At 41.5% G+C, this 25,739-nt stretch overlaps 1 protein-coding gene across 1 annotated transcript; it reads left to right on the forward strand.

The window, feature by feature from the left end:
• Positions 1-1,277: 1,277 nt before the first annotated feature.
• aldh1a3 (aldehyde dehydrogenase 1 family, member A3) lies at positions 1,278-25,469 on the forward strand. The gene is made up of 13 exons (XM_041934400.1): positions 1,278-1,417; positions 1,543-1,647; positions 2,296-2,436; positions 5,284-5,413; positions 10,553-10,614; positions 14,838-14,966; positions 16,351-16,464; positions 17,374-17,476; positions 19,065-19,249; positions 21,052-21,216; positions 23,147-23,304; positions 23,855-23,929; positions 24,030-25,469. The coding sequence occupies exons 1-13, from the start codon at positions 1,319-1,321 to the stop codon at positions 24,097-24,099; spliced, it is 1,536 nt and encodes a 511-aa protein (XP_041790334.1). The 5' UTR covers positions 1,278-1,318; the 3' UTR covers positions 24,100-25,469.
• Positions 25,470-25,739: the final 270 nt, after the last annotated feature.

The raw sequence follows: 25,739 nt of genomic DNA on the forward strand, positions 1-25,739 counted from the left end.
AGCATCCTGCTGCCTGAAACGCTCACTGGAACACCAAATGTGGATTAATCTGCTGCTGGAAATAGCCCTCAACGAATGCACTATTTCCTCCTGTTTGTGTAACATCTGATAAAAACTACAGTGGCACATTTGTTCTAATAGATACACCCGTATAGCGAACATTTATGGTGGCAGTGTTGATTTCTCACTTGCAGTTAATCCCTCAAACTGTTCGAGCAATCAACTCATCCCTTCCAGAGCAGGTTCCTGCTTATTTGCATGGGTCTGGGCCCATGCTTTGCATTTCATATTATTTCCCCTGACTTATCCTGCCAGGGCCCCCCCCACACACACACACCCAATCACACACACACATCTTATCCCCTCTCTCTCTTTCCCTCTCTCTGAGTCTCTCCCTCCTTTCGGTCAATCCCTTTGAGTCCCTCTCTCTCATTATGAAGTGTTAGAAAGTTGCTGAAGTGAGAAATGAGCCTGCGAAAGCTCGTTGTCCTAATTAAACTTTGACATAAAGAGTGACAAGAAGCGATGAAGGGGAAACAATAGCAGGCTGTGTGTGAGTGCAAGTCCGGAGCAAGCAAGCAGCTTTGTCCCCAGGAACAAAAGCATTTGTTTGCATGTATTCAACTCCATTCAACTTCACCAGGCCCAGGTGCAAAAACCAACTTTGCGAGGAACATCACAACTCATAACACCTTTGCACGGTTGACGAACAGCCTGCAGTCGGTCCAAATAGGCCGACAGAAGCAGATCAAAGCTGCTGTGTTGCGATGTAAATATTGTGCAGCAGAATGAATTCAGTCTCATTACTTTCACTGCCTGGACTGAAGGACACAGACAAATAATTCAGTTGTGAAATTTTACTTGTGACTCTCCCTTTGCTCTTTGAAAAGTCAAACACACATACACACACACACACGCAGCTTGTGAATGCATCATCAGTTAGAAGTAAAGTAACAATGCACTAAATTTACTCTGCATCGTGGCTAGTAATGGTAGCTGCTGCCTCACACCCTTGCTTACTTTTTATACAGTAGGAAGGTAACAGCAGATAACCCTAGGCGTGCCACATGGCCACCATCTTCCACATTAATCACATACATTCGTAATAAATGTTGCAGGATGTTTACAAGATGCCACAAGAACAAGAATAATCTTATACAAGGGCCCTTGACTACTGACAGGGGCGGAGTTGGGTCCTCTTCAACTGTTGTGTGAGGTGGGTGGAACTCCACAGTCTTATAAAAAGCCAGTGGATGGGCTGACACTGTTAAGTAGACGGAGCATACAGACTGGCCCTGGACTGTACTGCTGACCTAGAATGGCCCAGAACGGAACAACAGAGAACGGAGTAGCCAAAGAGATCCCAGATTTGCCTTTTCCTCAGCCTGTCAAAGTCCAGGATGTCAGACACACCAAGGTAAGGGGCCTCACACAGAAACCAAGTTCAGCTGCTGCAGGTCGGGCTTGTAAGCGTCAAGACGGCCAAAGCATTCATTCATTGTGTTTTTAACACATTTAAGCCACTAAAAAACCTTTCCACAGATTTTTATCGGCAACGAATGGCTGACATCCAGCAGAGGAAGGACATTTCCAACCTTCAACCCAGCAACAGGTGTCAAAATCTGTGATGTGGAAGAAGCAGACAAGGTAAGGAGGCATCAATTGCAGATCTGCTGGCACTAGTTTATTAGACGGTATTAATTATAGATTCAACTTAGTGTGTATGCATATTGTACCACTGAACAATTATTTGCTGTTTAACTGCTTTGGATCTATTTCCATAGGACATTTTCTGCCAAACCTTATTGAAATATCTGCTAATGTAAGGTTTTTGTGTCTGTCAGTAAGAATATTTATGGAATACAGCCTGACATAAAAAACTAATCAAATAGATTAAGACTTTTTACCAAATTCGGTCAACAAAATTGTATTTTACATCGACAAAATATCCTTGCGAATTCTATTCAAACTACTTCTTGTCATATTGTTTTGCGCACGCAACCGGGGCGTTTTTGAGAAAGGTAGCGTTGGAACCGAAATATTTGTACTATAAATGAGCTATTATTAGGCCACTTTTACTAGCCTACTTCTGCTAATATAAGGACGAACTGGAATCCGGCCATGAAACTTGCAGATGAAGTCATGCTGCCGGTACATGCGGTACTTTTTGCGGGTGAGCACAGCTCGCTTGATTGATTCTGACTTTTTTTTCAGTCAAAATGTGTTTGTCACATAGTGTGGTGATTATACGGGAGACGTCAGTCCGCTTTCATTCTGCTTGGTTTTTCTGTGTAGGAAGATGTGGACAGGGCGGTGGAGGCAGCCCAGGCGGCCGGGCAGAGAGGCGCTCCGTGGCGGAGGATGGACGCGTCCAGCCGCGGAAGGCTGCTGCACAAACTGGCTGACTTGATGGAGAGGGACCGGCTCCTGCTGGCGGTGGGCTCAGTCTCAGGGCTTTCTTTATGCCACACGCACTAGGCTACAGCAGGTTCACGGTTTTCTGCAGACAGGCGCTGTGGAACAACGTGACTTATCGGAACTGGGCGCACAAACGATCCACGATTCATTTCCACTTAGTTTGATTTAAATACCAGGATGGGTGTTGCCTTGTTAGTTCACTGGGATTGTGATGGACGTACACAGTTCAAGAGTTACAGATGAATTTTAAAATGGAATTTTAAACCATGCGCTGCTAATTATATCATCCTGATGTTGAGCTAAATGATCTAGAAAGCAATTCAAGTTAATCAATTCATTAAATAAATTAAAGATATCTTAACTGTGGAGCTTCAGTCGCACGAGAGCGATGGAGTTTGCTTCAAACTAAATATTTATTCTTTCCAGAATTTCATGCAATGTAGCAGCACTACCTGATAGAAAACAAGGTGACAAGAAGGATGTTAATTGGTCACAGGCATAGTGACAACACATTAGCCTGCTGTTAAAGCAGGAAGCATTACAATCAAAAGTATGATTGCACGTTCTGCAGCCCTGTCAGAGATATATTCTATATGATCTTATTTCATTATTACTGCTACACTCAGCATTTAAATGCTGCATCTGCTCTAGGTGGAGATGGGTCTGTGTAAACTGTTGGCTAGTTCATTTACTGTACATCAATGCATCATATTTTATGGTCATTGTAGATTTTTTAAAAGTGTTAAGCAACGATAGCTGTTGGATAAATATAATGGAGTAAAAAGTACAATATTTCCCTCTGGACTGAGCTGTACTGTACTGAAGTAGAGATATTACTTAAGTTATTTTCTACCACTGCTATTTTTTTTCATTTCTGCTGAATCTTTTCTTTGCCCATCAGATTTTTTTAAAACACTGGGCAGTTCGACATTCCCTTAATGACCAGTCCCTGCAGTGCATAACTAATTCATGCCGTAAAGTTTCAACTGAATGGCAATAACAAGCCTTGTTAGCATTGACTGCATTTTTCTAGAGTTGCTGGAGGTTCAGATATTATTCATAACAATAGATCTTAATTATAGGAGCAAGCGCTGTTTCATAAGCCACAAACTCAAGTTTTTTCCTGCAGCTGAAAAATGTCCATATGCTGTCATGATATTGACTTATTCATATCAGGGATTGGCCTATATTATTGCATGACATCATGACACTGTGACCCCACCCCAGTCTCTCTTTGTCTCTTGGTAATGATTGCTGGATGTTACTTTCCCCCTCTTTCAGATATTGTTTGGAATGAAATCCCTGTAGCTGTGCCTTTCCACTCTGTTTAGCTGCCAGCTTGCATTAAGACTTAGATCTGTAAATGAACCCTTACAGATGTGAGTGAAGTAATAATACCAGATTGCATGTGACTGCTAATTGCAAACATGCTCTGGAGTGGTAGTGTGGAGGGTATGGCTAATTACACTAAACTCCTAGCTATGTTTGGGGAAATAAGGACCAGACTCAGACCATTTAAATGTACAGTAAAGTGGTACAGTGGTTTCAGAATCTGTGAGAGCTGCACAGCCTCGCTTCATCGTATTTTTCCTTTTACAGTAAAATAGAAGTAACTCCAGTCAACATGGTGTAGATGTTGGACAGTAGTGGGTTACACAATACAGTATACATCATGTCTGACACACTCAAATATAATCATTATTAATCCTTAACATAATCAATTATAAACTGAGTTTTACACGCTTGACTTACTGCCATGTATTTGTTAAGACACTGTACATTGCAGTCGACCGCTGTGGCTGACATCCCACTGCACCACCCTTGGATCCACATACAAACTACTTTGCCAGCTATTTCAGCCCCAGCTATTTCAGCCTTAGTTAGGCACTACATTAATTCACCTTTATTATAGTAATTATTATTATTCTATCTGGAACCAGCAAGTATAACATCATATTAAATTCCTGGTATATTGTATAACAGAGAAATAAAACAGTTTGTAGATGGCCAACAATAAATTCATCAGCAACCTGCACTATTCAGGAAGAGGCCTCGAAGGTAGCAGCGAGTATAGGTATTTATTTAAGGATCATTGATGATAACACTGCATTTGCAAAAGTAATTACTAAGATCTGTAACAAATCACTGCAATGAAGTCTGAGCAATCACAGGATGGAAGCAGGTATAAATAATAGTTTGGAAGCAAGGCAGCAGTTTGTCCACATGATCTCTTAATTTAGAGGTCATCCTGAAGCTGAGTGAAATGTTGCTAATGATCCCTTGTTGCACCAGAAAACTGCATGTTCAACTACAGTAAGCACAGTCGACAGGAAGTTGGCCTGTAAACTGTGATGGATGTTTCCAGAGTTTGTCTTTCAAATACGTTTGATAAGCCTGGAGGTTTGTTTCCAACAATGGTTTCCAATGTAAAAATATAAAAACTCAATTCTTTTTATTTTTTCACATATTTCTGTGATATTTGGCTATTTCTTGTAAAGTACAGAATATTTTTATTTTCTTATTTTTTGCCTCTTCAGGCCCCTAAGAATTATTCAAATTAAACAATATGAAGAGGTAAAATCACTCTTTAGTTGAATCACTCACAAGTCATAGAAGTTCAAGATATCCTGTGGTGTGGGGCTCAAAGTATACACTGCCTCATCCGTAGAGATCACTCGCAAACATCCCATCCATCCACTTGAACATGAACACAGTATTATTATTACTTATAGGAATAATTTAAAGTTAATGTGACAAATCACATTTCTTTGGAGCAGTTATTGCTTTGCCAAGATTTCAGCTAAACATGCAAAGAAAGTGAAGACAATGTATTGAGGAGTGATGCTAGTTTTCCGAACTCTTTAGACCATGGAGACTCTGGACACAGGGAAGCCCTTCCTGCAGTCCTTCTTCATTGACCTGGACGGCAGCATCAAAACCCTTCGCTACTATGCAGGCTGGGCCGACAAGATCCACGGAAAGAGTCTACATGTAGGTGAGTATGTGCGTCATCTTCTACTGAATGTCAGGCATTCAACAAATCAAAAAATATAATAAAATTGCTGAGATCCTGCACGGTATAATAAGATTTGGATCAATGGAGTGGAAGGAAAATTCGGTGCTGTTGAACTGTATTGTGTTAGTCTGACAGGCGTTTCTGTTGTTTTACAACCCCATTTGTATCAGTGAGACTAAATAACAGAAACACTTTTCTGCATTATGCAGTACAGTTCAACAGCATCACAACCCCCATCCTCCAAAATGACCATACAGTTGATTTAACTGCTCTCCCAAACTGAACATTTTAACTTTCATCAATGGAGGATTTGCTGCAGGACTGTTGTATTAGACTGCATTAGTTTTAGCCAGCTGTACCTAATGACTTGGCAACCCTCTAGAAAGGTGATTTGTCACTGTAAAAAAAACTGGGTCACAGTTATGTAAATGTAAATCATGAATGAAACTGAGCTGGATAAATGTGATCATGTGGCCTGTTTAAACAGCTTTATAGTTTGAAACATCTGCTCCGTTAGGCGGACGTGAGACATACGAGTGAATAACGCAGCCACAAGGCCACGATGACAGGCGCATGAGCTAGTTTGTAATGCACACGGTTGTTTTGTAGTGCACTCAGGATAGTTTCTAGAGTGCACAAGTGTCCTGCCCAACGACCGTGTCACAGCTTAATTCGCAGTGCAAACCAGATTCTGCACAAATACAGAGCCCAGTGAATGTCAGGAGATTATTTTTACAGCTGTAACACTAATTTGACGGTAATGTGAGAGCATGAATTTGTCATTTGTGTTCTCAGATTAATAACCAATGCACAAAAATTAGTAACTTGTACTGCTGAAGTATTTAATTCCTGCCATAACAAAAAAATAATATTTTTCTCAATGTAACAACAGCAACTGAAGTTTACAGTAAATCCAGTCAGTGGGGGGGAGTATCAGAGAGTGTCAGCAGCGATGTTTTGACATTGTGGCGACAATTATTACTCAGTTGATTCAGTTGTGTCAGTTGATTTATTCATTTTTGTTATTTATTCGTAATTAACACAAATTATTATTTAATGCTCTCAAATGTATGACTATCCATTGGGAAACAAGTTAATTACTACAGAGCAAGTGACTTGGCCTGGCCCAGGATTGTCCTCAGCCCTGGGTGGTATCTCTCCAGCCTCTTAATACTTCCTCCTCTTGTCAGATCCTACTTTACGTCTCCTCTGCCTCTGCAGGACAGCAGATAGACAAAACACACTCGCCTTTTCCTCTCGATTAGATGCCAATAGAGTGGTGAGAGACCAAAGGCACGGCGGGACAAAAGGAAGAGGAAGAGGCTCAGATAGTAATCAGTGAGGTGCAACAGTCCGAGAGGATTAGCAATCATTGTTAGCTCAATGCCTCGCCAAGCCGGCAGCCACTCAGCCAGTAATCCCCATTTTTATGCTGGAGCAGCCTCACTACCAGTCATCAGGATGACACGCATAGCTGAGCTGTAGTTTGATATGAAAACTACACGATTGTAACCTACATACACACTGTAGCTGCAGACAAGTTCGAATTTTACAAACAAGCTTTAGCGGCAGACTGGTTTTACAGACTGATACTGTAGTTTCATTGGATGTAGATGAAGCCAGAGGAACCATTTTTTCCTGATAAGTCGGGATAGACTGATCACTGTTGTGCAGTGGAAACTTCAATAATGGCTAAAACCTTCTCCTTTATTCTAAATTTACTGACTATGTGCTGACTAGTGCATTGCATTTGAAAAATAAGAAAACAACCAAACGCACATGCCTTGTTTCCACCACTTAATGCCTACTACAACAGTATAGACAAAGACAGCCTGACCATTACTCTCCCTTCTAACTTCAAAATAAGAGCCTACAGATGCAGTCAAATGTTACACTGAATGTCCACTCAGCGCTGTTTTCTCAACCCAGTTAGTAGACTGAGACAGTTTCTGACCTGCTACACATCACCAGGTAGAGATTTCACTTTTCATTTTACTCGTTCCTCTTACTGGAAGGCGAAATGTTCTTATGACACAGTATTTGCCATGCTGAGAGTGGCTGAGTCACCAGTACTGCAGACATAACAAGTGGTTCGGGTGCTTTCTTTTTCAATTTTCTCATAAGCTCGTCAGTCTAGCTGACCTTACCAGGTCAATCCACCCTCAAAAATCAGCCACACCGTTATCAGGAATAACAAACCAAGAGTTTAATTTACAGTAGTTTGGTTTATTTTACGTTAAATTACACCAACTAGAAAATGTCAAAAGATGATAGTCCAAGACTTGTTAAGAGAGCAAAGATACAGGAGTGCTGGTGACATCAAACTGCCAATAAACCAACGTAACAATCGTTAAAACAGCAAAAAGTAAATCAGAAAACTTACACACAGCTAAAGTCCGCAGCTGGTGGGTATGAGTTGTTATTGTGTGTGTGAACAATAGTCATGGCTGTATGGCTCGAGTGTGCAGAGGTAAAAGTTGGTATTTCTGTTTCTGCTAACATGAGTTTTTGTGTGTTCATGGTCAGTAATCTTTCTTTTACCAATTAATTGAGCTTCGCTACCCACTTTGACTTTCTCCACAGTCTTTAATGCCGTGCCCTCCCCTCTCAAACATCTGTCTAACAGACATCGTAGATAAGTAACGTAAGATTTGGCAGAAGGAAATCAGACCATCTAAGACAGTCAGACTTGTTTATCTAAGTTTTGATCCAAGTAAAAATGTTTCTTTTTTAAAGACAGCTTGGACCTGAATGAACCAGTGACGACCTTTTGTGTTCTCATTCTTATACAAAGCCAAAATGCCTGATTCGACAAAAACAAACACATTTTCTAGCACAAGCAAATTCAAATTTATTCACATATAAACTGTGGATATACAGCATGTAAATGTAGAATGTATAACAAAGTCAGTCCAATAAAGTCGGTCAAATGACAGATTCCGTTCTGTCACCTGATGAATTCTTTTACTTTTGAGTCTTTGAACAACCACACCACTTTGACAGGGTGGTAAAGCTACTTTAATCTCAATACTTCCACCTCCACCTATTTAAATTCAGAAAAAGCTTAGTCTGTACCTCCATCAGCACAGGGGGGGTATTCCTACCTTCAGATGAGCACTGCCTCTAATTTCCTGAACCTGAAGTTAATTTTGCCAGAGAATATCAGTGTCTGACAGTTTGGGCTGAAGAGTGTTAGCACAGCAGGGCCAGAGCAGGCCTGAGGCTGCCCCTCTGATTCTTGTGTTACACGCTGATAGCAGCTCCCCCTGACACTTTTGTACAAGGACGTTCCCCGCTGACTTCCCCGTTGAGTGACTGGAACCTTCAGTAAGCTGCAATTGAACGTGGACTCACCCAGTGACTCATAGATAAAGGCAGCTGGAGGTGAGTCCTGTCGTGGAGGAGTCTCCCAGTCTATGATCAGTCACACGGGAAACTAGAGAAGGTCAGGGTGTAGACTGGGAGGCCAGGCTTGTCTGCTACAGTGACAGTACAACTTATCTGATGCACACAGAATGTTGATCTCGCCGTCGGGCTGAAAAATACATCTGGTTTATGATGTGCCAACGCTAAACAGCTTGGTTTGGGTTGAAATTACTACTCAAGGCAAGGTACCTTTGTGACCATGGTTACAGTAACGCACACTTGGTTACGGTTCAGGGACAATGGTCCAAAGATGTTTGGAAATAGGAAGAGAGGGCCAGATTCCCGTGTTAATGTTTTGTTGACCCACCCACCCACGCCAACATATGCTGACTTTGTGAAGTCACATGACTTCATTATTTGGTCCCACAACAATTCCTCTGGCCGCTAGAGGGCTTTGTCACTTGAATAAGCGTGCAGTGTTTTAGGGGCTTTTAGTCTCTAAAACACTGACACACCTCCTGAAAATCGACTTTTTGTTGCCCTCGAGGGGCCTAACTTCTCACCTTGCTGCAGTGATGTGCAACCGTGCTCCAGGACTGTGTGACGTCAGTGTTGGGTGTGATTACAGGTTCAACAGAGCACACTTCTGACCACACCCAACCACGGCCATCAGTGATCCCGGCTGTGTTCAGAGGGCACACAGGAGAGGTTTGGCTTCAGGAAGCCATTCTAGTGCATGGTTAATGTGAAAGGGTCTATTTTAACATAGACCATGGTCTTTTCTTAACCAAACCAAGCAGTTTTTTTTCCTAAACCTAACCAAAATGTGAAAATAATACGTCAGCTAAGTCTAAAAATAGTAAGTCAACACTAACTTGGGCTTCACACAGGATATGAACCCCAGTCTGCTGGGTGACACTTCTCTGTTTGACCCAATCTGCCAGAAAGCCTTTTCTCCAGCTTTTCCCTCTGCTGTTCAGAGGTGAAACAGAAGCGCTGATCCAGAGAGGAGAGTGAAGCACTGCTGTCAGCCTGGTATTGAGTTACTATTTAAACCACATGAAAGATATTTTCTCACCAGTCTGAATTTGCATGTGAGAAATTAACTTGAAATCAAAGTTAGCCCAGCTGTCATGTCTGTTTGACTATTAAAATCTGATGACCTGAACAGGCCACAGCATTAGTTGGCCTTTGTCTTTCTCCACCTACCTGCCTACATCTTATTAAGTGAGTCATCAGAACAGGCTGAGGTCTCAGAAAGTAGTCAAATAAAAGTGAATGACAGGAACAGAATGGAGTTACCACTCATATACAACAGCGGACTTAAAACATAGTGATCAGACCTCAAACTGACAGCCTCTGCCAGTTGTTCAAAAAAATCATCACATCATGGAAAGCAAAATGTCGCCATCTTGTCACCAGCTGTGTACATTTTTACTTTTTGGCATTTTCACATGAGAGTTTTAGGTCAAACCAAGTGTGCGTTAGAATTGATGATGAATTTATGTTTGTTAGTAATAATAGTAATATAACTGTGTTGTTTCAGACCTGCAATACAAGTTATAAACCTGTGAAACAGTAATATATTGATCCCCAAAGTTCAGTCCTGACCTTGAATACATTTCAGAAATTTCTCCAGGTTCATTTTGTGTGTGTGTGTGTGTGTGTGTGTGTGTGTGTGTGTGTGTGTGTGTGTGTGTGTAGTACAGTGGTGGATCCAGCTGATTGTGCTGTTTCTGTTTTTTTTTACAGATGAAAGCTTCATGTGTTTAACCAAACACGAGCCTGTTGGCGTGTGTGGAGCCATCATTCCAGTAAGTCCAGAGGGGATCTGGTTTGAATTTATGAGCAATAATGTTGCTAGGAATAGGAATTCATATTACTGTTCGTATTACTTTGGCTTGGTGTGAAAAGGACTTCTGCGAAAATTGAACACACATACAAACTGGGCTGCTTAAATAAAATGAAACAACACATAACAGTGTTGTTTATGTGCTGTTACAGTGTGTGTGTGTGTGTGTGTGTGTGTGTGTGTGTGTGAGAGAGGATCCAGTGAAAGGTGCTTCAGGATGTGTGAACATTCTGTGTAATACAATCTGTTCTAAATAAGCATATAAAAAATGTGAACATTACACAATATCTTCTTTATAACTTGAGGGTATAGAGTTCCACACACTGTCATGGAGTCTGTGTACTGTGAGGCTCTGCTGTAATCTGACTGTAATCTACATATGGATAATAATCAACATGAGTGTGTTTTAAGTGTGGCATCAGAGAGTTAAAGGCACAGGTATGCTCTGATATTTAGGGAAAAACGTTAAGCTTGTTTGCTGTATTCTCCAGAGTCAGAGAATATCACTTTCATCTCCTTGGATCAGTACAGAGATAGATCCAAGCCCTTGGGGGCAGAGCTGGATTATGTGACACTTTTGGTACAGTCTTGGTCACATGACTCCCCAGGACCCAGAAATTCTTTTGCCATACACACCCATTCCAAAAGAAACAGTTTGAAAAGTATGGAGAACTATTCCCATTGCCATGTATTCTCTCGAAATCATCAAAATATGAATTTGAAACTTTTTGGGCAACTGCACTGGGTGTGCAGCTGGGATGGCTGGAGCATCATGTTTGGATTTATTATGCATTGCTTAATACAGCCATGGATCTGTCAAACATGAAAAAACAATAACTCCATAAGTGTCGTATTTGCTTGTTTTTATAGTTTTTGTTTGTTTAACATATCTAGACATGTGGTTTGAACAGCTGGGTTCAGTGACAACATGTACTTATTTGGTTGCGTTTGGTTTTCTGTGTGTGTGTGTGTGTGTGTGCATACCTATGAGTATCTGTCCACAGCTAGTGTCGCATGCTGCTGGACCCAGCAGTCTAATACTTTATTTGCACATTTGTGACTATACGCTCAAGGACCTCTCATTGTTGCAGTGATTCACATTTTTTGAAAAACCCTTTTTTACTGACGGCTCAACTGATCGACAGCTGCTTCAGTTTGGAATCTTGTTTCTCCTCACACGTGGTGGTCACGTGAGTGTTGGAGGATTCTTTTGTTGCCATTTTCACTTTGAAACTGACATTTTGCATTGTTGGTGTTTTGGAACCTGCGTGCTGTTCATCACACCACCCTCATGCACGCACGCTGGACACACAGCATGCCTCGCACTCCCTGTTCCTCACCCACATGCTGTCACACCTGATGGAGATCTGCACCCTACCGAGTGCACTCTTCTTAGTTTTATGTTGTGTAGTGCCACAAAACCTTGTAGGGATGGATGAGTCATGAAAGTGTGTGACTTTGGAGACAGCTGTTTACTGTCAACAGCATTGTTTGATCCTAACCGTGTCTCTGATCACTTACTAAGGCCAAACATTTCATTTTATTTGCCTAAACCTAACCAAACCTTAGCCAGAGAGGTGTTGTGATGGCTGTATTGAATTTGCAATTCCAGATCTATCTTTATACTGGGCCATTGTTTCATTCTAACTGAATACCATACATTCCTTGCACAGTTCTACTGCATTTGCCAGACTAAAGTCAGTGTCTTCATGATTTGCTCCAGCTCGGCACAGTGCATCAGCTGACTATGTATCATCATTATATTTAATCATGACTGACCCTGGCAGGTGTCTGTGAAAAATGCTTTCGTGGTTACACAGGATTTTGGTGTTGCAGTACCACAGTTGGCCACTGGGAAAAATTAGCAACGAGGCTGCTTTGCTGTGCCTTGACCAGCTCTATTGATTCATCAATATACTGGACACACAGGGATGAAATAGATATCAGTCTTCTCATCTGACTCTGCATGGGCACAGGTGCAGTTCCCAAAATTAAACTCAAGCAGGTTACAGTCTTTAAGTGACTGGCGCTATCACTTCCGGCACACTGCTAACATCTCTGGCTTCCTTGAAACTATATTCAGGCTTAATTGGAACCACTGAAAACTGAACTTTGCAGGAAAGCAATGATCGTAAATGTTTAGTGCTAGTCAGCAACTGTACTCAATTTACAAGCACTGTGTGGATGTGAGGATGAAATGAAACCCTGGTAAATGCACTGGAAACCTTATCTTAATCTCTGCTCTCCCTAAACAAGAGCTCTTCTCTGTTAATCCCTTTAGGGTCATTCTTACAGGAACACGCAGCTCCAACCCTGTGCTGCGTTGGATTTGTTTTCACACATTGGAATATATGTATTTTTTTCTTTTGATAATAACTTCATCAGATTTAGGGTGGGGCGATGTTTGGTGCTTCACCAGATTGTGTTGCACTTTGTCATTGATCCAGACAGAAACATGAGAGTAATTTCGACATCATGACAGAATACAGTCATTCAGTTTTTATCTTTGAGCATAAGCCTATAACCTCTAATGTTGCTTTGGCAACAAGGGAACAAAACGGCTGTTGTTTGACATGGGAGATTATATCAAAAAGTGAAATTTATACTGAAGGACGTTGTGTAATTACTGAAAGTACTCCTGGCACACACACAGCATGAGTCATTGTCAGGGGAAAACAGGAAACCTTTCTCCCGGCTTGTGATCCCAAGATCCCTTAATGGCGCTGAGTGTTTCCAAAGTGTTGTAAAAGTTAACAATGCATAAACAATAAGCATGCAGCGCTCACATGTCTTGCTGTCTAATTTGGGTTTGAGTGCCCAATTATTTGTCCATTGGTTTCCAACATGGAAACGAGCAACTGGAAAATAAATGAGCTGTTGTTCTGTATTTGTTTACTTTGAATCATCTCCAGTCCGGATGATTTAGAGCTCATTTTATTTTCTTGTGTATTCTCCCCAGAACAACATCCAAGTGATAAAGTGGATTTCGCTGTGAGCTAACTGGGAAAACCGAAGTACTGATGATGTGTGTGGTGCTTGGATTATTAGGCCCAGTTTGTGCCTCTGACGTAATCAATATTATTTCCATTGGAGACTGGTGCAGTGATAATTACAACTAAGTCACAGAAATAAACTTCTGTTCACATCAAAAACTTAAATAATTTAACATTTGCTGGACTCTTCTATCCTCTCTGTACAAAAAATATGCGATAGGTGTAAAAAATCATTTTGTTTAGGTAGCTGAGGGCTCAGAGCCTCAAAAGACAGCTTCATTGTACAACAACCGGTTTGTGGTAATAAGACTTATAACATCAATCCCTCCATCCATTTTCCACTGATTATCCATGTGGTGGCAGTAGGTTAGCATGGTAGCCTCGCCTTCCTTCCCAAGATGTTGCGAGGCCATACTGGACATGCAGTCCCTACAGTGTGTTCTGCCTCTGCCTGGGTGTCTCCTCCCAGTTAAACATGCCTGTAAGTCCTGTGAAGGAAGGCATCCAGGAGGAGTTCCTACGAGACACCTGAATCACCTCAAGCGCTTTCTTTCAATGTGAGGGTTCTACTCCGAGCTTCTTCCAAATGTCCAACTCCTCACCCTGACTGACCCTGAATGGCTTCTCCAGAGAGAAGGATGGATGGCGCACGCTTTCAGACTCTCTCTCCTCGATCAAACGATGGTGATGCTCTCTATACATACACGCAAAACATAACGGAAGCGTATGAGCGAAGAAAGACAAAAGTTAGCTTTAAGTTAGGTTTAAATCCTGCAAGCTGTCACGTCTCCACTTACCTGACACATTGCTGCATAACGTGGCCCTGACTGTCAGATTGTCAGATTCAGAAAGTTGGAATAGTTGTTAGCTGCAGCCTCCACGGTTCTTCAGAAAGTGGACGGTTTGTCAGAAGTTTGAAGCGTACTGCATCTTCTACCCTCACTACTGAGCACTGCTGAATTTCTGTAGCATGTTAGCCTGTGTAATGTGTTTTAGTTCAAAGCGACATGTTATGGTATATACTGTGACTTCATAATTAACTTCTTCTCAGCCTTCATCAGTTTACGTCTCAGTTAAACCTGGATGGTGGTCTAACTGGGCCACTGGTCTGTGACAGTGTGATCTAACTGGTGTGCAGTGCAGCTACAGATTGAAAGCAGTCAGCTAACATGTGTTCTTTTGTCTGTGCTAGTGGAACTTTCCTCTGCTGATGTTCATGTGGAAGATAGCGCCGGCCCTGAGCTGTGGAAACACTGTGGTCATCAAGCCAGCAGAGCAGACCCCCCTCACGGCCCTCCACATTGGATCGCTCATCAAAGAGGTCTGCTGTTAGGCTCAACATGTACAGTGGGATTGATCCAAGCTGTGTGCTGAGAGGCGTTTAGAATTTAAACCTCTCACAGTCCTCTTCTCAAACAGAGTCTAGGCCTGTATTCTTACAGAAAATCCTGCTTCTTATGTGATCAGACTGCTCTGCTTCTATTATGTTTTTCCAGCAGTGGAGACAGGCTGGACCTGAACACTTCAACTGTGGTTTCCACAGTGTGGTTCAGGGACTCCCAGAGGTCCTTGTCCTTCACGAGACATAATCACAGTTTAAGGAATGTTTAAATTTGAGTCAAGGTTTCACTGTCACTGTGATGCTAACAGCTTCAGAAGAATAGACTTCATCTGCTTCATCTACACCAGCAGAAGTAAATCAACAGCAGCATTCCTTCCATATGGGCCAAAGACTTTTCGAACGTTTCCTTTTTTAACACATCAGCCGTAAAAGTGGTACGAACATAAAACTTGCACATTTAGTCCGATGGGATTCTTTTTCTTTCTTTTCATTTCCTGCAACATTTAACACAATGAAACAAAATGAGTCTTCAAAGCAAGAATGATTCTCTTCCTTCTGAGGAGAAGAAAATGATAAGAGATGCAAAATCACAACATTTAGTCCAGGATATCAGGAGCCGAATCTAATCCACTGGTAATGCTGGAAAGTCCCATCAGAAAGATCCAAACCAGTGATGCACCTCCACCTCTTTGAAGCCTTTTGACAGACAAGTCATTTTATTTACTGTTAAGTGATATTTTCTGTAAATTGTCTTTGCTTACACAGATATCTGTTTAATGCTTTTTTATTGTCTTCTCCATTAGTGATAGTTTTGTCAGCTTTTTTTTTTTTAATAATTTAGTCTTAGTCCTGCGTCATGGCCCTGTTAATTTAATATTTTTTTTATATTCTATTTAACCTCATCCCAGACCTCAAAGTCTGAGCATTTTAGTCTTATCTTAGTCAAAGAAAATTGTAGTTATTTTACATTTGATTATATCTCATTATCTGTTGAAAAACACATGTTGAGTGATTAAGAATGCAGCTTTGCAGAAAGTGTGTGATCTGTTGGTCTATAACCGACACACACACGCTCTCTCACTGTCTTTGTTACGTAGTTGATACTGTCTCATCATAGTCTTGTCTTAGTCATGGAAAAAAGTCTGTGGGCAAACATATTTAACTGTGGTTTTGTTAACAATGTTTAAACTGTTCTTCACACTGCATAACATTACACTGACTCCTTTATACTAATTCTCTATAATCTTTTTTGTTGGCTAAGAGGTAGGCTCTGAGGTAGGTCCAGTGGGGTCTTTTGCTGTTCCTGGGACGTCAAATCACTGGTGATTCCCTGCATTAACATCCTCTCTTGGTTGCATTTCAGGCAGGCTTCCCTCCTGGAGTTGTAAACATCGTTCCAGGGTTTGGTCCCACAGCAGGAGCTGCCATCGCCAGCCACATGGACATCAACAAAGTGGCCTTCACTGGTTCCACAGAGGTATGTGAGTCTATGGCAACATAGTTCTGCTGCATAACCTTCATTTTGACAAATAAATGAAAGAATAATACTCTCAAATACATTTGATATAGAATCCATTTTAGTGGTGCTGTGCTGCAGGGACAGAGAGTTCTTCAAGTTCTTCTATTTCTAAAAAATATAGAAGACAATAAAGTCAGTGTTTGGCTTGTGCTATGTGATGAAAGTCAACAGTAAAACTAAAAGAAGAAATTTCTAAAAGAAGTTTTAGACAACAACATGAGAGAAACATCAATTCAAATATAAACCTGCCATAGCTGTACATTCACACCACTCTAATCTAACAAAACAGACTGAACTGATTAAAATGGATCAGCTTGTTGTGACTATCATTAATACTAGTAGTACTCACACTTCCTCACTTTGTGAATGAAGCTTTGCACAAATTGAAGCAGCCACAGTGTTTGTGTTTGACCAATCAGTGAGGGGCAGACATGCAAACTCAGCCTTAATGCTTTCTGAAGCATCACAAAGAGCAGAGACTTGTTTTGCATGTCATTATATGAAATGAAGTAGCATTAAAATGGACTTTCCTAAAATTGTTGGTCAAAATCTGGTAACAAGAATACATATTTAAGCAGAAGAAACCTGATTATTATTAACAGAGGAAATTATTTTCAACGCAAAGACTGTTTCAGTTCTTATACTGTTAGTATTATTATTATTAGTCGTATTGAAATATTCCCAGTGATTTCAGTAGCATGAATGGTTTCCTGTAACAAAAAAGAGATACCTAGTGTGAAAGCAAGACAAAAAGTGAACACACACTCTTTTGTTCTGTTACTAGGTCCAGTATATGTGACAGAGTTCTGTTTATGCAGTATTACCCATGATGCATTCTGTTTCTGTTGGGTACCGTCATGTGTGCAGGTGGGCCAGCTGATCAAAGAAGCAGCAGCCAAAAGTAATCTGAAGAGAGTGACTCTGGAGCTGGGAGGGAAGAACCCCTGCATTGTGTTTGCTGACTGTGACTGTAAGTAAACATGCTCCCTGTGTCTCCCTCAGTCTGAGTCACGTCATGCAGCATCAACCGTGCACTGGAGTCACAACATCCCCGAGTAGTATTCACACCTTTGCAGCCTCAGGTGTTAGTGGGAGGCAGTTTTGAATTCATGAGAGTTCACTGCATCACTTTACTGCTCAGAAATACTGCAGTATGAAGTCTGTCAAGTCTCATCTTTCACCGTCTTCTCACAACTAGAGGATCTCATAGACCAGGCATCTCAAACCGGTTCCATAAAGGGCTGCGTGGCTGCAAGTTTTCATTCCAACCAAGGAGGAGCACACCAGGCTGGAATCAATTAATCAGCTGATCTCAGTCTTCAGCTGATAACTAAGTGATCCCTTGATGTTGATTGGTTGGCCTGATGTGCTCCTCCTGGGTTGGAATGAAAACCTGCAGCCACGCGGCCCTTTATGGAACCGGTTTGAGATGCCTGTCATAGACTGTCACACTATCCAAAAAAATAAAAATACTGTGGCTCAGTGGTAAAATGCTGAGAAGCTTTCTGACAGTAGCAGAACAAACAGGCACTACACTCACTACTGTACCATTCATGTGTAATATGATGATATAATGCCATTTGACTCATGGCATATGCTAAGCATTTACAACTAGAAACAACCTCAATTTTGCATGAAATAGATTAAAATGCAGCTATTTGGCAGTCGCAAAAATGTTTTGTGGTAAATGTAATGCTGCCAGGATGTTCTTCTCATATTGAAAGTACGGGATGTGTAAAAAAAGTAGGCGAAGGAAAAGTGGGTGCATCAAAAATGTGAACTACAACCCTTCATCAACTTCCCATTGACTCCTGAAATGCACTGAACATCCCAGACGGATGATACATAATGGAGCAGAGAAGGTGTAATTTTCTCCTGAAAAAGCAAAACGTTAGTCTTAATTTGGCTTCCACAGCTGGTTTCACATCCAAACATGATAAATACTAGGTGCTGGACAGAAGTACATGCGCCCGAAATGACACATGGGGTATAAGTACAAATTTATGTTATGTTTATGGTTTTTTTTATGGCATTTTCAAACGTATGGACTCTTTCTGTTTTCCACACAAAATCAGCAACAATAAAAACAATTTAAAATCACGCATTATCAGTAAAACAGAAAAGGTTCAAAGGTCTGTGTGATGTTGGTTGTTGGCTGCTTTTCCAAGCAGAAGAGGCTCTGTAAACTTCTCTTCATGCAGTTTGTTCAGGCCAGGGGGCCACTGCTCACTTGACATATATTATTATTAGTTTTTCATAAGAGAAGAGTGGGCTGCCATTCAGAATGGCATTTTGCATGAATACCAGATGGGAAAATTTTAGCATAGCCTCCACAGTTAGCCATGGTAGCTGTTCATGCACCTAATCTGTCTGTGCAGCTGGAAGCTTTGTCTCAACAGCACTTGACCAAATGACAGAATAACATCAATCATAACAGAAGATGTCATACCCAGAACATTAACAGTAAATTATTTTGTTTAACACTAAATCAGTTTGGGTCTTAAATTTTAGATTTGTTCTCTCTCTCTGTGTGTGTGTGTGTGTGTGTGTGTCTACAGTGCAACTGGCTGTGGAGGAAACCCAGAAAGGAGCTTTTTATAACCAGGGTCAGTGCTGCACAGCTGCATCACGTGTCTTTGTGGAGGAAAGTATTTATGAAGAGTTTGTGCGTCGCAGCATAGAAAACGCCAAGAAGATTGTGATTGGAGACCCGCTGGACCCCCGGACATCACATGGGCCACAGGTAAGAGCACACAGTCAGCATTGTGGAGCAGCGATTGTTGTAGACATTTGTAGTCTGAGTAGTACTGACCAACCATGATTAGGCAGGCTTTGGCTGCATGCAGGGAAACAGTAAAAAGACGGGGAATGCATTGCCTGAAACGCAGTCTCATATGCAGATAAGAGCTGATGAGAGATGAGCTGAAATGTTAAATTGTTGACAAGGTTGAAAGTCCAGTTGCTAATTGGACTGTAAACAAACAACAATGAGCGGTGCATAGAAGAGGTCTTGCACCGGATATCCGTTACCTGGCTACCAGCTGGCTACGTCACAAGCCCAAATCATTGGCTGTTGCCCACTGAGGATAAGTTGTCTTCAGACAATTAGTGCTTAAACCTGCAATAACTGCACTCTTTGCTGATTGTAACCGTTCGTTTCCGAGCGTGTTCACCCTCAGGCTGTTCTGACTGCACCAGGACCAGCTGTTCAGCCTCCTGTCTGTCTGCACACTCATCACCATCCTGGATGAGGCAGATGACCATTGTGTCATCTATGAACTTCAGGACCTTAACAGACAGGTCTCCTGAGGTGCAGTCATTGGTGTAGAGGGAGAGGAGGAGGAGCAGCTTCACCTGCTGCCTCCTGTCTGTCGGGAAGTTTGTGATTTGAATGGAGGACTTCTGCAGTGAATGCTGACGGATCAGACCTGCAGTAAAACACATTCGGGTCGTCGGCCAGCAGACGTTCTCCACAGTGTGAGGGGACGGTTTCCTGTAGCTGGTGACATCCTGCTCTTCCCCACTGACATAGGGTTGTTGACTGAAAACTTGTTTTACAGCTTTGCAGTGTAGTGTAGTGTGTTTGTGGCCTGGTTCTACAAGATTCTCTCGCCGCCTCTGTTGGCCATGACCTTGGCCTGATGAAGCTTCCTGAGTTTAGCTGTACATCAGGGTTTACAGGACGCTGATGTAGTTGTAACTGCAGAAAGTTATGATAATGAATATGTCACTGCGTCAGTTCATCCATGTCTGTGGCGGCAGCCTCAAAAACATTCAAGTGCAGGCGGTAATTCCAGCGTTGACTCGTTGCTCCTCACAGTTTTAACCACAGGCTGAGCAAATTTTAGTTTCTGCCTGTCATTTGGGAGACGGCAAACCAGACAGTGATCAGAAAGTCTCAAAGCTGCACTCGGGACAGACCAATAGGCATCAATTAATATGGTGTGACAATCTCTGGTGGGATCTGTCTGTATTTTGGCAGTTTGTGGCTGAGGTGTGCTCTGTTAAAGTCCCCAAGAACAAATAGCAGGAGTCTGGATGGTTATGCACTGGGGAAGTTAACTAATCACCATTTGCCGAAACCTGGGGTGGGATGTAAACACAGAGAACAATAAAGTAGGAAAACTCTCTGTCTCTCTCTCTCTGTCTGCCAGAATCTCTGTTGAACTTTCTGGTTGAGTGAAAAGTGGTGAAAATGCTCTAAAGTTCCTCCCTGGTGAATGTAATCAGAGAGGGAGAGCACAATACCAAGCTGCCATCGGTGCAAAATAAGCCTACCAACCACTCTAAAATTCACTGATTAACATGCTGAGTTTTGTTTGTTTAACTTGTACACACTTAAAATAAGCTGAGCTAAACACCCTGCTGCAGTCTATGTGCTGGATGAACCAGAAATGAACATGATGTTAATCTGAATTAATGTTAATCTGTTGACTGTATCATTTGGCTCAGGACATCAAAAAAGTGAATTTCCCAAAATCTGGTTTTGTTCCTGTATTATTAAACTGCCTCCTTCCCATGTCCCATGACTGATCCTGGCTCCAGATTGACCGACAGCAGTTTGACAAGATTATGGACCTGATAGAGAGTGGTAAGAAGGAGGGAGCCAGGCTGGAGTACGGAGGAGCAGCTGTCGGCGAGAAGGGCCTCTTCATTCAACCCACCATCTTCTCCGGGGTCAAAGACCACATGCGCATCGCCAAGGAAGAGGTTCCAACTTGTTTCAGTTCATTAGAAATGTACCTGACAGGCAGGAAAAGGGATAATGCCAGTGGGTGAAAGTAAAGCCTGACACCCTGTGGAACAGAGCTGTAATTACACCACAGGCAGTGAGACAGGCAGGCTGCACAACTGACGCTGGTGAGGAGCTGAGCACACAGGACCAAAGACAGAGGAAAACATGGGACACATAGTTTCACTTCTGTGGCAGCAGCACTCCTAAAATTTAACATATTAACTCATAATCGTGATTCAACATGAGCATTTTTATTTTTATCATTGCATATGACACTGCCAGCTCCGTAAAGCACACACAGGCCAGGCTGTCCAAACTGTTCAAGGGCAACGTGGAGAAAGAAAAAGCACTAAGTCTCGGGCAATGAGCCTTTTGTTCTCTTATCTCTATTTAATTCACTCCCCACTAAATATCCCTCCTGATGGTCACGGTGAAGCTGGGCCTTGAATAGTCTTGTTGTGGAGAGTTGAAGTACATCACAGAGGTGACTGTCAGTTATTTTGGACTTCAGTCTGCTCTTGTTCAGTGTCAAGAGAGAAAACGTGACACAAGTATGTAGAAGCAAATAAACTGAACATCCTTATGACATGTCCCACACCCCTGGAGAACTCTGACAGTGGGAGCTGCTGGAGGGAACTTAGGGAAGTACATCGCATTTCAAAATTTTCCATCTGCGTGTCCTCCTGTACTCTGTCCACATCAAGAACATGTCCATGTCCTTCTCAGTTATCAGTGATGTGAGCACAGTCACACATTTCCCCATTTTCAGTGAAATGTTGCCGTTTGGGGAAATTTGTGTTACTTTTCTGCAGAGTTATGGACACTGATTTGAAAAAACTGAAGCTTCGCCACAGTAGATTTCATGTATAGATACAAGTTTGATCAATGTGTTCAGATAGCCAGTGGGATCAACTAAATAAGGGAGGCCTGTCAACCGTTAGGCGTCACACAGTCAAGTCCCGACAACTGTCCCACGACTAAGCCAGCACTCTTAAAGTCTTCACCAAGATACCTGTCACATCACCCAGCTGGGCGGCTCCTGCACAGAGTGCTTCCTGTGACTGGTATTCCCATATGGGGATAGCGACAACTAGTGTTCACTATTGAAACTGAATCTATATGTTTTAGCTCTTCATTGAGCCTTACACAGATTAGAATATTTAAATCCATAATATAATATTTTAAATCCACCATACACCATCCATAGGAAATACCCTAAATTTCTTCTGCATCAGTTTACATACATATTTCCCCAACATTCAGACTGTACATTTGTTATCTGGAGATCTCTGCTAGAAGTTAGAGATGTCCCGATCAAGTTTTTGGCTCCAATCACGATCCAAAACATTTAAATATGTATCTGACACATTGAAGTAACAGCTGTGCATTAAGTCTGACATGCCTTATTTTTGACAAGATACATGATCCATAGACTTGATTGAGCTGAGTTCATAAATGTAAGATGAGCAAAAGTTAAAAAGGGAGAACGTGACTCCTGAAACTGCCAAGATTCAAACCGATGTAGAGGTTAAAAATCCACATTCATCTATGTTAGCTGCTGTGCTGTCCAGTTAGCTCCTGCTGTCATGTCTGACCATGTTCTCAGACACTGAACACATTTCAAGTTATGTCTTCTCCTATGTTGTGATTAAATATTGGAAATAATAATGGAAATACATTTGTGAAAAAGCACAGCTGGCACAAACTATAGATGTTAAACTGTACAGTTTATGTTTATTTTTGAAAACTGGTCCAGTTATTCTTTTGCCAGTTTATTTTATATATTCATGTTTTTTATTTTCTATGAATGGTAGTCAGAGAGGATCGAAAGCCAAAGAAGTTTATTGTAGTGTGACTCAATTCTCTGTACATGACTGGTCTTTACTGCTGTCTTTGCCCTCTCAGATCTTTGGTCCAGTGCTGTGTATATTCAGCTTTAAGAGCCAGCAGAAGGCCATAGAGAGAGCAAACAGCTCACAATATGGCCTGGTGTCAGCAGTCTTCACAACGAGTATGGACAGAGCTCTGTCTGTGTCTGCAGCCCTGGAGACTGGCACTGTTTGGTAAGCCCCTATACTCACATAACAACCATTAATGTGCATTAGAAAGACACAGAGGCTGACTCCCCCTCCCATTAAATAACACCAACATAATGAAATTCCTGCCTTTTTTGCCAGATGCATTTTCCACGTGTTCCATTGTTCTCAGTTTATCCATTTCATATCCCAACTTGAAAACAAGCCCTCTATCCCAATATCTCAATTTACTGTTGCCCTTGTTAAAAATTTAAAACCCACTAGACTTGAGAAAAAGGAGTCAATGTCCGGATTCACTGTTTTCAAAAGAAAACGTTGTACAGTACTGGGCAGACGGATATAAACTGTTGTTTGTAACTGTGAACAGATTTAGCAAACAGGATACAATATGTCAGCTAGTGAAATTCAGGGAGTGTTAGCTGTGGGATAACAGCAGTGGTATCTGGGTTTTAAAGCATTTTTAAATGATTTATTTGAATGTAGCTACTTTTTGTAAGTTTGCTTAACAAATGAAAGAGCTGATGACAAATAAAACCAAACCATTGCTCTCTCTCCATCTCCCTCTCTCTCTGTTAAGGATAAACTGCTATAACGCCCTACATGCCCAGACTCCCTTTGGAGGGTATAAGATGTCAGGCAACGGACGAGAGCTGTAAGAACCACGACCGTTTCTCCGTATTTCATGTTCTGAAATGCTTCCTGTCCTCTGTGCATTCGCTAACCTGCCTCATGTGTTGTGTCTGCGCTCTCAGTGGAGAGTACGCCCTGGCCGAGTACTCGGAGGTGAAAGCAGTGACCGTCAAACTGAGTGAAACCCTGTGAGAAGAACTGGGAAAAGCCAGCTCTGCACTTCCCATTCTGCCAGGCCACATCACGATTCTCTACCACCCACACACTCTCTTCTTTGTCCTCAGTCACGCTCATGATGTTGAGATTAGGCTTAGGCCGATATGTTGTCTATACAGTGTATCGGAGCCCAAAAAGAGTCATGGTTTGTTCACCTTTCCTGTGATATACTGTAGGTGATGAAAGGGTTTTACTCAACAGCCTCAGTAATGTCAGTATATAAAACCAGCGATGCTCTATTGTACACCAGCATATTTTTCTAATAATTTAATCAAGAATTTCCCTGAAATGAATAAGTGTTTTGGTACTAAAGTAATTATGGGGAAAATAGAGACAGTGTTTGCAACTAATAACTAATTCCAAGTCATTGCTGGCTTAACCCATAGAGAACAGCAGGCCAGCTGAACATGCTCATATGTGGAATCTGTCTACAGTCAAAGCAGAAGAATATGAGTTTAAATGAGATATTCTGATTTTAACTATAATTAATTCCAAACTAGAGCTCTTTCTTGGAAAATACAACAAGTAAAAATTACAAGATAAGATCACTTCACAAAAAAATCTCAGCACAAGATCCTCTCTTCGGGACGTTTTCGAGCATTCAGCCACATGACGTGGCCTTCGTCAGTGGATGGAGTCTGCTCACTCATCGTGGAGATGGTTTCTTTCAGCAAAGACACTATATGTGTAACCATGAGATCACACCAGAACCATCAGGTGGAAAAGCTCTGAAAAATGTCCCATAAGTGGACTTGTGCTTGGTCCCAGGTCAATACCAAGCCCCTTTTTTACTTTAACTACTTTAGTAGTTATAATGAGACATGTTTCCCTGTCTAATCCAGTTCTTGAAGCAGATTGATTACTTGAGATACATAAATGTACAAAAGATAGTTATTAATCAACAATTTCTGCAGACAATTTCTACAAATTCATCAAATCTCCCTACATGGGACAATGTGGGATGGCCAGAGAAAAAAAATGCAGTTTATTTTTGTAATTGTTGAGCAGCTGATGCATGCAGGTACTTTTTGTTTCTAATTCCGAGCACTGATTCTGACCTGGTGTGATTAAAAATGAATGTCCTCTGTGCTGAGGAGAATGTGCCTTCCCTTTCAGACATTGGAAGGAACTCTTGTCCCAGATAAGGTGACATTTACCTTGCCAGTAACATTTTAGTGCTGTATCGGCAACAACGTTATCATTGCATGGATAGTGTCAACTTTAACTTTTTTACCAACACATGTTCGAGTGTTTGTTATCCACATGGGAAGCAAGCCTGCCTCTGCATTTTTATCACATTAGTTTTGTATTTAAATAGAAATTCTAAATAAAGAAATTCAAATACACTTTGTGTGTTATTCTTCGATCCTGATGTGTGGTAATCTTTCATCCAAGTAAGATGAGTAAAGTTGCTGAGTTAATGAATTTTGAAAATTAGAAATTAATTTACGTAGCTTCACCTGTCTCGATATTAATAGAAAAGATTAGATAACATAATGAAATGCATATAAGATAAGATATACTTTTATTGTCCCCGTGGGGAAATTTTCCCTGGACTCCTATTAACTATTACTATTGTTGTTGATGAAAAACAAATAAGTATCAACAAGTATCGA

This window comes from Chelmon rostratus, chromosome 1 (assembly GCF_017976325.1).
Source record: "Chelmon rostratus isolate fCheRos1 chromosome 1, fCheRos1.pri, whole genome shotgun sequence".
NCBI lineage: Eukaryota > Metazoa > Chordata > Actinopteri > Chaetodontiformes > Chaetodontidae > Chelmon > Chelmon rostratus.

Bases quoted from the DNA above. Each gene is read 5' to 3' on its own strand.
- aldh1a3 (XM_041934400.1), top strand. From the start codon at position 1,319: ATGGCCCAGAACGGAACAACAGAGAACGGAGTAGCCAAAGAGATCCCA. The intron at 1,418-1,542 runs GTAAGGGGCCTC...ACCTTTCCACAG, and splicing joins AGGATGTCAGACACACCAAG to ATTTTTATCGGCAACGAATG. The intron at 21,217-23,146 runs GTTCCAACTTGT...TTGCCCTCTCAG, and splicing joins TGCGCATCGCCAAGGAAGAG to ATCTTTGGTCCAGTGCTGTG.